A 13,677-nucleotide genomic window follows, 5' to 3' on the forward strand; every position below is an offset into this window, starting at 1 on the left:
AGAGGGAGTGAAGTGGATTAAATGTTTATGAGAGGAAAGGAGGAGAAAGAAAAAGGAGGGATGGAGAAAAAGAAAGAAAGGAGGAAGAGAGCGAGGGAGAAGAGGAAGCTGTATGAGGGAAAGCAAAGAGAGAAATTAATTAAGTAGATAGTGAAGGTGTATGAGGGAAATGGGGGAAGGAAGGAAAGAGCCACAGAACCTGCTCACCATTGTCAGAGTATTGTCATAGAGACATTGTGAGTTAGGCCTTCTAAAAGCTGCACTGGGAAACATATTTTTCTCATGCAGCTGTAATATGTTTCCCAGTGCAACCACAACCACCAAAATTTGAAGATAGAGCTTGGAGAAGCTTTGTGTTGGAACCTGTACAGGCGCAGTTAGACCCATTTATGTGTATTCACATAGACCATGAAGAAGAATCAGGGTAACAACAGAAAAGCTGTGCATTTAGATAAATAGCTCAACTATTTATCTACAACTATTTTGGGTAAGGTAGTATTTGGATCATAATGTGTCTGGAACAGGAATTCCAACCTCCACACCAGCAAAAAAGTGGGCTATGATGACATAAGTTGAATATATGTCATCTTAACTTATTTATAGATTGCCATGGGTATGTCTACATAATAAATAATATAAAAATCTTGATGGTGGTATAAAAGTAATTTTTTGCTTCCTAGTTATCTTACCTTAGATGAGCTCCCCCAGATACATTGCTATGCACTGCTGAGAGATGCACAGCAAATACCTCCGGACTACTTGGATTTGGGACAACATGCAATACAATAGTTTTGCTTTGTTCACCATTGAAAAATATGACAGTGCCTGGAAAAAGTTAATGAGAAACTAATTGTTAGGAAACTACTAGTTAGTTCAATGGGAATAATATTTTTATTTTATCATGAAAAAATTCAGTTTTATCAGATATCTGGTTAATACTGAAAAAGCAATATGTTCTCTTTATCCCAGTACTCACAAGACCCTTAATTCATTAAAATCTAATTCAACAAAGCTATCTCCAGTTGAAGTCCTCATGTGCTGAACATATTTTTAGGAAGATTCTGGAGACTAAAAGTTAACGTTCTAATTTTAAATTTAAAACATTATAAGAATAAAGGAGGGTTCATATCCCCATCTCAATGGGAGAACACAATATATAAGATATCCTGTTCTATTCATGGTATCACTGGTTATGATATATTTTTAAGTTCCTAAAATAACTGTTTTCCCTTCGGGATATCAATCAATTTGGAGTCAGCAGGGCTGTTTTATTCATTACTGTGCCACATATAGTATGGACATTTCTCTTTTGGGTTTTGCAGGAATATGAAAAGAGAAAACATCTGAAAGTCCATTTTAAAAATATAATTGACTAGCATAAATACCCAGTGTTGCCCAGGTGCCACAGGGGATGATGCTCCCCTCCTTTCATCTCTTCTTTCTCTTTTCTTCTTCTCATATCTTTTCCCCTTTTCCTTGCTCTTCCTTCCTTCCCCTTCCCCTGTTTCCTTCCTTCTCCTTCTCTGTCTTTCTCTTCTTTTTCTGTTTCTTTCCTTCTCTTCCCCTTTCTCTCTTTTCCAGCTCTGAGAGGCCCATGTGACAATGTCTCTATAAAAAGTGGCTTTCTTTGTGACTCTTTCCTTCCTCCCTCCCTTCCCCTCATACACATGTCACCTTTCTTATCAGTGACATCAAGAGGGTCACTTCACCTAGCAACAGCCAATCTAGTGACATCACAGAAGGCCACTTCACCAAACAACAGCCTTTGTGGTTCAAATAGACAGATGGATTGACAGACAAACAGGAAATTTCTGTCACTACTAAGGGGAATGTTTTTGTGGTTTTGTTTACAATAGTAGTATATCTAACAGAAAAGGCAACATGTAAATATTGTGAAAACCCATGAAATAGCACAGTTGGATAACCACATATTGTTGGGAGGAGCAACAAGAAAGCATGTGACAGATCTGTTCTGGTGGGACAAATGCTAATATCTAACCTTCTTGATAATGATCAAGTAGGGGGAATGAATTAATGGTATAATAATACTCTTCAGGCTTGAAGAAATATGATGTCCCTTTCAATAAAACTTGGTAAGCATCCTATCACACTTATTTGATTTACTGACTGAATTTGAGGGCCAGCAAATAATAACACTTACCAGATGCTGGAGTAATGTTCCCTGGGCGAAGATGTTCTGGATTAAGGCCAGTTGGATATCCAGAGCTCCAGACAACTGTTATAGAGCCATATACTCCTTTTCGAGTGATCAGAGCTTGGGTTGTCCCTGCTGTAATATTTGTAAGTTGTAAGACGATAGAATCAAAGGCAACCTATCAAAACAGGGAAACATTGTTATTGTCAGAAATGTGTGCAGATAAATATAAGTGCCAGAATTCATAGCAAGAATACAACAAGGTTGTGGAAAATGCACCCTTGTAACATTTGGAATATTTTACCATATTGAGGTGGCTTTTAAATAGCAAAAAGGAAAGTTAAAAAGGTAGGTGTGATGCAGCAAAGGGGCAGTTCTGCAAACTCATATGATAACTTGACCACCACCACCACCCCCAGCAATCACTCAGCACAAAGTGTTCTTCCACACAGTTTCAACATTCATCAAGATATATGTACCCACACGTATGTATTTATAGTAGAAAACAAAAAAAAAGTGGATCACTAGTAATCTATGATCTCAATCTAATGAAAATATGCTTAAAGTAGCTAAACGTACCTGGAAACATGAAGAAAAACTATCAGGTAATAAAAATTAAAAATAAAAGCTTTGCAAGAATGACCAGTTTTGTTTGGGTTTTTTTAAACTTTCCTGAAGATAAACATGACATGACAGTATTTGAGTTGTAAAAAAATATACAGTGCTTTGGTGGTTCTTAAATTCAGAGCAAACAAATAAAAATAAACATTAAAGATGTAAAATTGCTCAATTATATATTTTTTAATCTATTCAAATATTTCAGCTTGAGACAGTTTGGAAATTCCTAACAATAGCATTCATATTAAAAGCTTTAATCTGCCCCCTGGCGGTAAGGACACAACACTGTTTTAAACCTCATTACCTGAGAATTGGCAGCTTCTTTGGGAACTGGAACAGAGACTGACATTCCTGTCTCCGATATCTTAGGCACAGTCTTGGCACTGACATTAACAAGGGTTATGCTCTTCAGTTCCAAAGTAAAATTCAAGCCCAAGAAAAGAAATGCCTGGAAGGAGACAGACACCAGCTAGCAAATAAAACAACCAATTCTTAAAAGTAACTTTTCAAGAAAAAATATTTCAGACCAGAAATTTTTACAAAACACTCCCACAAAAAGCACCTACAAGTAAGGGTGTCTGTCCATTTGGGCTGAACTGGGTTTGGCCTGGTTGCATAGTCGGCCCTCAAAAAAAGAAAGAAGAAAGAAGAGAGGGGATCTGTATTAGGTAAAGAAAGTGACGAAGGGATGAAAGGAAGAAAAGAGAGAGGAAGGAGATATATGAGGGAAATGGAGGAAAGAAAGTGCCACAAAGAAAGTCTGCCCCCTATTGCCAGAGTGTTAGCATGGAGACATTATGAGGTAGGCCTGCTCAGAGCTGGAAAATGTAGAAAGCGTGAGGGCGGTAGCCCTCTGACATCTGGGCAATGCTGCATATGTGTGTTAGCATCTTATGTTTTTATTAAGGATATTTATGCAGAGGTTCTCACCTAGAATGCACAGATTCTGAAGTTTGGAGAAATTATTATGCACAAAAACACATGCAGATTGTTTTCAGGAAAACCATGGATTTGACATTCAAAAACTGATCCAATGTCTACTGTTGCTGGTTTTCAGCATGAAATGAAAATGTCACTGAAAAAAATCCATATGGGCTCTAAAAACAATATTTTTGTGTGGAAAAAATCTGGCAAAACTGAGGTTTTCATTCAATATATATTTCCCCCATAAGCCCATCTAGGTGTTTTGAGGGTGTTTGTTTTATTCTGCAAAATTAACATTTTACTTTAAAAAGGAACAATTAACACAACCCATGTGTGTGTTTTTAAGCAGTGGTTCTTTGTAAAAACAAAAAATTGGCATATCATACTTTTCATAATGTGTTTTGTGCAATAACTTTTTTTTTGCACAAAAGGATGTAGGATTCTGCTCACAATATGTTTCTTGCATGGAAAATGTGCTTCTCATCAAAAGAAATTTTTCATGCAAAAACCTCGCTTGTGTGTTTGCTTGGGTGCATGCATGTACATGCAATGTAACTTATTTTTCCACAGAACGCAACAATTTTGTATTAAAAGGTGAGGCACATGGAAGCAGCTGTTTTCACATAAAAACATGTATTTTGTATGTAGAATAATTTCCCAAAATATTTTGGAATGTGTGAACAGTGGGCAAAAACAGAGCACCATTCTCAACTCTGTATTATTCTTCCAAACCAGGTTTCCTCATTGTCAGAGGGACTCACTGAAATTATTAAATTTCCCTTTTTTTCAAAATTAAAACTGCATTTTCTGTATCTACAAGACTTTGGACTGAGGCCAGGGCCTAAATAATATATTGCTCACAAGATATTGTTATGCTGCTTACTGCACACAGTTTCAAGCAATACACTAAAGAGCTGCTAAGGGCCTTGCAAGATGATGAGAAATTACATACCTGAGCTTGTACTGGCACTGTTTTCACTCCATAAGTGGAACCTTCTTTAATTTGCAGTTGCCCTTTTGCATTGGCTGGTGCAACTAGGGTTTCTTCAGTGGGAGATGAAACCTGATACTCTACAATAACATCAGCAAAAGTTCCTCCATGCCGAGTTACATTGATCTGGATGTGTCTGCTCATATCCCTCTCCACCAAAACCAACTGTTTCTCAGAATATAAGGCAAATACTCCATAGGGATCATCATTTGCAATGACTGTGAATTTAGAAATGCTTTTCTCTAAATCCATGTCAGCGCCTCCTTCTATTGAAGTGAGATGCACCACAAAATGCTCATCCATTTCAGGAATATCATCTGGTAGCAGGGATATAACAATCTCAGATGTCCTTTGCTTATCAGGAATTACAACAGAGCCTTTGGTTGTAAGGAAATCATCTGTGAAGTCAGAATCACTATTTAGTTCCCAGTGAACCTATAATAATTTTAAAAAAGGATTCATTAAAAACCTTTTGAACCTTATGATCTTTTATGAAATCTAGAGTTCATATTAAGAAAAAATAATTCTGTAAAAGAAATAGATACACTTCTCTGCAACACATTCAACTACCATATATGCTTCTCACATCATAATGATGGTCCAAATTAAGTTGTCAATTGTGAATGACCTTTACTTACATATCTTTTATTGGAGAAATATATTTCAAATCTTTGAAGCATTCAGGAATTTCAATTCAGAACTTGGGAACACAGCAGAAAATGGCATATGTTTCCATAAAATTTTAATTCTATCCTCATAAACATGATCATAGAATCATATTTGGAAGACAACAGAAGGGAAATCTCTATCATGCAGGAAATCAAAATCAAAGCACTCCTGTAGATCACTACTGAGGCCCAAGCAGCTCTTAAAAGAGCTCTTTAAAAAGCTAACATAGTTGCACACAACCAAGCATCAACATAAAACTACCGTAATGTTTCCCATGGTTCCTTGAATTCTCTTTATGAAAAGAGTGATACTCAGTGGACCTTCGGATGCTGATGGCTCATCATAGTACGCAAGGGATAAGGATTCAGGAGCAAATTGCACAATCCCATTAGGATCACCATACTTTAGAATCTAAAAAAATATAAAACAGTATAGGGTTATCAATGATTTTTCTTGTCAGTGAGATTGAGAAAATTCAAATCATTTAATAATAATTTATAATATATAAATCAATGTTTCTGTTTTAAAACAGTATATATCCTGTTTCCCCAAAAATAAGACATCCCCGAAAAATAAGACCTAGTAGAAGTTTTGCTGAATCGCTAAAGATAAGGCCTCCCCCAAAAGTAAGACCTAGCAAAGTTTTTGTTTGGGAGCATGCCTGCTGAACAGAACACCAGAGCATTCAGGATTGGTAAATGTACATACCAGTTGTACATGGAAATAATGGTAGTAACAAAAAATTCTTGATAGGATTCACAGTTTGTCTGGTTATGCTGGTTTGTGATGACAACTACTGTACAGTATATAATAAATGTTGTTTTTTTTTTGTTCAACAATAAATGTGAATTCTTCTTCATGGAAAAATAAGACATCCCCTGAAAATAAGACCTAGCACATCTTTGGGAGCAAAAATTAATATAAGACACTGTCTTATTTTCGGGGAAACACGGTAGTTAAGAGTTTAAAGAACCATACAACCTGTTTTGCATGCCCAATTTCTAGAAAAGTAATAATAGCCCATTAAGCCACATGGAATTGTAAACCAACAAGGTATACAGTGTTCCCTCACTACTTAGCGGTTCACTTTTTGCAGATTCGCTGTTTTGCAGTTTTTCAGTAAAATCTAAAATAATATTATAAATCATGCTGCTGCTCAGTCGTTTCCAACTCTTCGTGACCTCATGGACCAGTCCACACCAGAGCTCCCTGTCAGCCGTTGCCGCCCCCAGTTCCTTCAAGGTCAGGCCAGTCACTTCAAGGATACCGTCCATCCATCTTGCCCTTGGTCAGCCTCTCTTCCTTTTTCCTTCCATTTTCCCCAGCATTGTGTTCTTTTCCAAGCTTTCCTGTCTTCTCATGATGTGGCCAAAATACTTCAACTTTGCTTCTAATATCCTTCCCTCCAGTGAGCAGCCGGGCATTATTTCCTGGAGGATGGACTGGTTGGATCTTCTTGCGGTCTAAGGCACTCTCAGGATATTCCTCCAGCACCAAAGTTCAAAAGTGTCTATTTTCCTTCGTTCAGCCTTCCTTATGGTCCAGCTCTCGCAACCATAGGTTACTATGGGGAATACCATTGCTTTGACTATGCGGACCTTCATTGCCAGTGTGATGTCTCTGCTCTTCACTATTTTATTGAGTTTGGTCATTGCTCTCCTCCCAAGAAGTAAACGTCTTCTGATTTCCTGGCTGCAGTCTGCATCTGCAGTGATCTTCGCGCCTAGAAATATAAAGTCTGTCACTGCCTCCACGTTTTCTCCTTCTATTTGCCAGTGATCAATAGGTGTAGTTGCCATGATCTTGGTTTTCTCGATGTTTAACTACAACCCAGCTTTTGCACTTTCTTCTTTCACCTTGGTGATAAGGCTCCTCAGCTTTTCCTCACTTTCGGCCATCAGAGTGATATCATCTGCATACCTAAGGTTGTTAATGTTTGTTCCAACAATTTTAACTCTGGCCTTTGAATCGTCAAGCCCCGCATGTCGCATGATGTGTTCTGCGTACAAGTTGAATAGGGAGGATGAAAGTATGCAGCCCTGCCGTACTCCTTTCCCAATCTTGAACCAGTCTGTTGTTACGTGATCTGTCCTTACTGTGGCTGCTTGGTCTTTATACAGGTTTCTAAACAGGTTTATAAATCATAAAAAAATACAATTTACAACCTAAGGAAGGGAGGAAGGAGAAGCCAAAGGGAGAGAAAAGGAGCCCAAGCGGCAACGGGAGGAGAAGGTGATTTATCAACACACTATTGGTTGATAAAGACTTAGAATAGTGTATAACTACTAAAATAATGTATAAATATTAAAATAAATATAGCGTCCCTACTTCACGGATTTTCACTTATTGCGGGTGGGCCTGAAACGTAACCCCTGCGATAAGTGAGGGAACACTGTAGTTGTTTCAGCACCAGACCACGCATCTGCAGACTAGGGACCTCTTCACATTTGCCCCATTTCTGCCAAAAGGTACTTTCTCCATGACTACATGGAGGAAAGTGTAGTTTGTGTAGCACTAATGAAGTTATCTACATTTTCCTCCCCCTTTTGCCATATGATGGCAGAAAGGGTGGTGGGACAACGCGCGTTGCCACATTTTCTGTCATCTGATGGGGACAGAGTGCCAACACACCCTGTCTCGTCCCCACTGTGTACTGGATGAAGGAGGAAGAGTATGTGGGGTGCCACGAGCAGTAGTCATTTGCAGAGGTCCTATGGCTCAAATTCTTGCTTAGGCATGGAAACCCACTGGGTGACCTTGAACAAATTATACAAAGGTAATCTCCTCTGAATAAATCTTGCCAAGAAAACTTCATGATAGGTTTATCTTAGGTTTGCCATAGTTCAGAAACAACTTGATGACAAACAACAACAACAAGAACAACACATGGGGAACCACTTGAGTTTTTCCAAATCTGTAACAAGAAGGGGACACTCAAAAAATAATTCAAATTATTTGTATTAAAGCAATAGGGTTTCTCTCAATTATAGATTACAGATACAGTTCAATGTTGTAACAAACTAACGCAGGGTCAAATAACTATGTACAAAAAAGCAGGTACACTTATTTAACAAGCAAAACTTAAACACATTGATGAATTGTTGGTTTTAAATTTGCAATGAAAACAAATTTTCTTACAAAAGGACCCCAACTGTGATAGAGGGATTTTTCTGACTAAAACTATTAAATCCACACATTCTTTTCAAGGATTGTGGATATGAGACCAACAAGCACAGAAGAGCAAGGTAAATGTTGGGCAGGTTAGATACAGCCAGTCCTAGAGGGAAGAAGGAATGGTTGCTTACTTGTAACTTTGTTTTTCGGAGTGGTCATCCATGAAATTTGCACAGCCATATGTGTGCATTTCATGGGAACCACAAAGGAGAAACATTTAGCGAGTAAGAATTGTAAAATTAAGGAGAATTATTTACTTGCTCTGGTCTATGTAGAAAGAAAACTGATCAAAGAAAAATTACTTGATGCATACAATGATCACAGCAGTGGGTGGTTGAGTATATTAGGATGAACCTCTTATTTCCTGAGATGAAATACCAGCATGGTTTTGTTCAACTATATTGCCATAAAGCCTTGAGCAACTGCTTGCTCACAGTCAGAAAAAAAGGGGAGGGGCTAAAACAATCTTTTTCTATAAGCTGTATACACATTGTAAGAAACAAAATAAATATTACTTACTGTTAGTGTAATGTTGCCAGCCCTGGAATCCACTTCAGTTTCACCTTTCACAGCATTCAGTCTAATAATGTAAGTTTCCTGAACTTCTACTTCGTCATAAGGATAAATTTCCAAATGGATGCTTCTCAGACCTCCTTCTGCCTCTTCAAAATAAAATGATCCATTCACTGGGTCACGAATGTCACTGTTTAGAGCAGGCAAAATGACCTCTGAATTAGGTCCTAAAATGTCCCAATTAATCTGTGGAAGATATATTTTTCAAGCATAGCATTTGTTAGTATCTAAAACATGTCATGATAGAAATGAAAAATTATTGTATCTAAGAGATGTTAACAAGGGCATCCACCTGAAGAGGAATAAAGAATTGGGGGTATTTGTAGGAAAAACATGGCCAAAGGTTTAACTGATCTGATGAGCACTTATGCTCCATTTACACTGACAGAAAGTGGAAGGCCTCAAAGGCATTCAGGGGAGTCAAAAGTAGCAATAGAAGATAAGGAATCGAGTGAAGAGCTGAGTGATAAGGAGGGTTCCCATGGGAACCCACCTGCAGCTACGTAGATCAACCAAAGTCTTTACAAATCAGAGCCGAAAATAGAGTGTGCCGTTTAGTGTGTTCATGTACTCCTGTTCATGTCTTAGTAGTTATATCTTCCTAATTGTGGACTTATGCTGGTTCTGTGATTTCAGGCTGTTCCTGGACTGTCACTGTTATGATTGAGCCTCATGGCTCTGTTACTGACAGACGTGGGCGTAAGACTCCTCGAGAGTCAGATACTCTCGAGGAGCGAGAGAGAAAAAGACTGCGAGACATATTTGCAGCACCATCTGACGAGGAGTCTTTTGAAGGGTTTACGGAGAGAATGGAGGAGGGGCTGGTTAGCTCAGAGGAGGATGAGATGGATTGGACTCGGGTAAGGGAGGAAGTGGGTGCCACTGGCCATGATGGGACAGAAGATGAATGGGGACCTTCAGGATTAGACCCATGGTTTAGCTGGAGGGATGGGACGGGATCCACAGCTGGAGATGCTGTTGGGCGTAGTCAGAGGTGTTCCAGCTCTGACGAGGAAAGTGATGAGGAAACGCCCGGGTTAACGAGGACAGCTGACAGTGATGAAGATTTGTAACTGGCATAAAATGGGGCTTGAGAGCAATTGCAAATTGCGTTGGGCAAGGTAATCTGGGCAAACGCTTGGGATCCGTGTGTGTGTGGGACGCTTCCCTGAAGACTTGTGTGCTTTCCTGTGCTGTGACGTAAGTTGATTGGAATCCAGGGTCAGACGGCGGGAGGGATTGTGTGGGCATTTGTTTGTGCAAACCTGTGCTTACTCTTATTAGCTTGACCTTCCGTCGTCTTCTTGACGGACGCCATCTCCTGCTTTGAGAACTCGGACTGAACTGACCACGGCTTGTCTTCCCCCCCTTCTTGGACTTGGAAAAACTACAAACGTCTGCTTCTGGCTTTGATCTACGGAACGGAACTGGTCTACTCAACTGCTACAATCCTTGGCTGAATTACTCGTGTTGGAGATCCTGTCTGCTGTGTGTGTGGGGGAGCGACGCAAGTTACTCTAAGCACAGTGTTGGCAGCAGAGAGGAATCTGCTGCCAATTAGTTGCATTCTTTGTATCTTTTGTTCCTTGGCTTTCGTTTCGTTTATACCCAGGCTGAAGTAAGCAGTTTGTTTTTACCCGGATTAAACTCCGGTTTAATCCGGTTTATCTTTTGAACATTTACTTTTGCCCCTTTTTGCTCCTAAAGGCAAAAACTGCCTGGCCCTTGTGTTTTACGGGCATTTTTGAGTTCTGTAATCTAATAAACTCTGTTACTTTGAATCTTGTGGCGTTCTGTCCTTGACAGATTGCCCAACGCCCATAAAAAGTTTATTGCAGCAATAAACCCGTCAGGAAGACGATGGATGAGTTACGGGCCAAAGTAGACCAATTGCAAACGGCTTTTACCGTTAGCCAAACAGCTCAGGCTGTGAAAGGACATGTTTTGACTCCTGAACGCTTTGACGGAACCAGGTGCAAGTTGCCAACCTTTTTGGCACAAGTGGAGCTTTATTTTTCTCAGCTCAGTGCTCATGCTTTTCCTACAGACACTAGCAAGGTGGCCTTTATTTTGAGTTTGTTGACCGGTCCCGCAGGACAATGGGCCACTAATTTAATTTTGGGAAATGACCCAGTCAAGGACAATTTGAATAATTTCAAAAAGTTGTTAACTGATACTTTTGGGGATCCTCTCCGCACGGAGAACGCTGGGTGGGCTCTGTATCGGTTGAAACAGGGAAAGGGGACTGTTTTGGATTACTTAAATAAGTTTAACCTGTATCGCCACCAGCTGGATTGGGGGGAAAATGCATTCATGCTTTTATTTACTGCCGGGTTAAGTGATATGCTCCAGGATGAATTAGCACGCTTGGAGCCGGCTGAAAGCTGGGACGCCTTAGTAGCTAAGGTGCTGCGTTTAGACGCAAGGTTCGAGGCTCGTAAACACTCAAAAGCAATGTGTGCGCCACCCATGCATGTAACCAGGGCACCTGTGGTGATGGGGGAAGAGCCCATGGAGCTTGGGGTCTTTAAAAAGCTGTCTACAGAGGAAAAGAGCCGTAGGAGGCAGCTGGGCTTGTGTTTGTACTGTGGGAATGCTGGGCATTTTGCCAAAAATTGTAATGTGAAACCTTCCCAGCTTTCGGGAAAAGGCCAGCCCTAGTGCGACGTGAGTCCAACGCACTAGGGCTCCTCAAGCAGTCAACTGAGGGGAGGAAGCATGTTTTCGTACCCATTACATTATCTGTTGGGGGAAGGGAACTTGTTTCTACTTTGGCACTGCTGGACTCAGGGGCTACGGTCTCCTATGTAGATATTGAGTTTGCTAAGAAGCATGGCATTCCTAGAGTGCGCAAGGCATGCGACGTGTGGGTGGAAGGAGCAGATGGGAGACTGCTGGAGACTGGGGTGGTTAACCATGAAACCTCAGCAGTAACGTGGGAGGTGCAGGGAGTAACGGGAACGTTTGTGTGGGATATTACGAGCTTGCCTAGATATGATGTGATCCTGGGGATGGATTGGCTAGCTGTAGTAAACCCACAAGTAGATTGGGCAACACGTAAAGTGATCTTAAAGAGGCAGGATTGTTGCACTCTAAATGTTACTCATTCTGATATGGAGGGAGTGCCTGCTGAGTATGGGGAGTTCTCTGATGTATTTTGTAAAAGAGAAGCGGACAAATTACCACCGCACAGGCCATATGATTGCGCCATCAAGTTGGCAGAAGGTGCGAAACTGCCAGCAGGGAGGCTGTATGCCTTGACTGTACCGGAAAGGCAAGCTTTGCGGGAGTTTCTAGATGAAAATTTAGCCAAGGGGTTTATTCGCCCATCTAGTTCTCCAACTGCGGCACCAGTATTCTTTGTAGCCAAAAAGACTGGGGAACTTAGGCTGGTCTGTGACTATCGGATCCTAAACAAATACACCATTCGGGATAGGTACCCGCTCCCTTTAATCTCGGAACTGTTATCAAGGGTGCAAGGGGCTAAGGTCTTTACCAAGCTTGACCTGCGGGGGGCCTATAACTTAATCCGTATACGGGAAGGGGATGAATGGAAGACGGCATTTAACACGTGTTTCGGATGCCACGAGTTCCGAGTCATGCCTTTTGGGCTTTGTAATGCTCCTGCGGTATTCCAGAGGTTCATGAACGATGTGTTCAGGGACCTAATTGATCAATTTTTAGTGATTTATTTGGATGATATCTTGATTTTTTCTAAGGACGAGAAAGAACATCGTCAACATGTCAAGCAGGTTCTGCACCGACTGCGGGCTAATGGGCTTTTCGCCAAGGCTTCCAAGTGCGTCTTTCATGTGCCTGAAGTGGAGTTCCTAGGTCATGTAGTGTCAGGTAGGGAACTTAAAATGGACCCACATAAGGTTGACGCCGTCAACTCATGGCAGGAGCTGAAGACTAAGAAGGATGTACAAAGGTTCTTGGGTTTCGCTAATTACTACCGGGAGTTTATTCCGAATTTTGCAAAGCTCACGGTACCTTTGACGCAGCTTCTGCGCAAGAAACAGCCATTTGTGTGGGGGCGGGAAGCTCACGAGGCGTTTCTACAACTAAAGTCTAGTTTTCAATCGGACAACATACTAACCCATCCTGATGTTGACAGACCGTTCGTGGTAGAAGCGGACGCTTCTAGCTACGCGTTGGGGGCTGTATTGTCTCAGAAGGATTCCTCAGGGACCTTGCGTCCCTGTGGATTTTACTCGCGGCAACTAACACCCTTCGAGCAGAACTATACCATATGGGAGAAGGAGTTGTTGGCGATTAAGGTGGCGTTTGAGGTGTGGCGGCACTGGCTTGAAGGGGCACGGCACCAGATCGTGGTCAGATCTGATCACAAGAACTTAGAGCACTTGCAAACAGCAAAGAAGTTAAACCAGCGTCAAATCCGCTGGGCTTTGTTTTTCTCCAGGTTTAACTTCAAGGTGCAGTTCGTGGAGGGGAAGGCAAACTTGCGGGCCGATGCTTTATCCCGCAAGCCGGAATTTAAGACCAATGAGCAGGTAGTATGTCAGACCATCTTGCCTACTGCCTCTCTGTGTGTTGTAGATAATGAGCTTGG

General features: G+C 40.9%; 1 protein-coding gene across 5 annotated transcripts in view; it reads right to left on the reverse strand.

Annotated features, from left to right (window-relative positions):
• Positions 1-13,677, reverse strand: part of adgrv1 (adhesion G protein-coupled receptor V1) — a 328,646-nt gene that overhangs the window by 171,537 nt on the left and 143,432 nt on the right. For 4 of the 5 annotated variants that reach the window (XR_010003540.1, XR_010003541.1, XM_008103035.3 and 1 more), the window contains exons 68-73: positions 9,051-9,290; positions 5,619-5,768; positions 4,650-5,123; positions 3,078-3,221; positions 2,162-2,333; positions 690-825 (exon numbers count right to left, since the gene is read on the reverse strand). Coding sequence is in view for 3 of the 5 variants with exons in the window: in XM_008103035.3 (XP_008101242.2) it covers positions 690-825; positions 2,162-2,333; positions 3,078-3,221; positions 4,650-5,123; positions 5,619-5,768; positions 9,051-9,290 (1,316 nt within the window). In the remaining 2 variants the exon portion in view is untranslated. The remainder of the gene's footprint in view (positions 1-689; positions 826-2,161; positions 2,334-3,077; positions 3,222-4,649; positions 5,124-5,618; positions 5,769-9,050; positions 9,291-13,677) is intronic. The other variant, XM_062972255.1, reaches the window with a different exon arrangement.

This window comes from Anolis carolinensis, chromosome 2, assembly GCF_035594765.1.
Source record: "Anolis carolinensis isolate JA03-04 chromosome 2, rAnoCar3.1.pri, whole genome shotgun sequence".
Taxonomy (NCBI): Eukaryota; Metazoa; Chordata; class Lepidosauria; order Squamata; family Dactyloidae; genus Anolis; species Anolis carolinensis.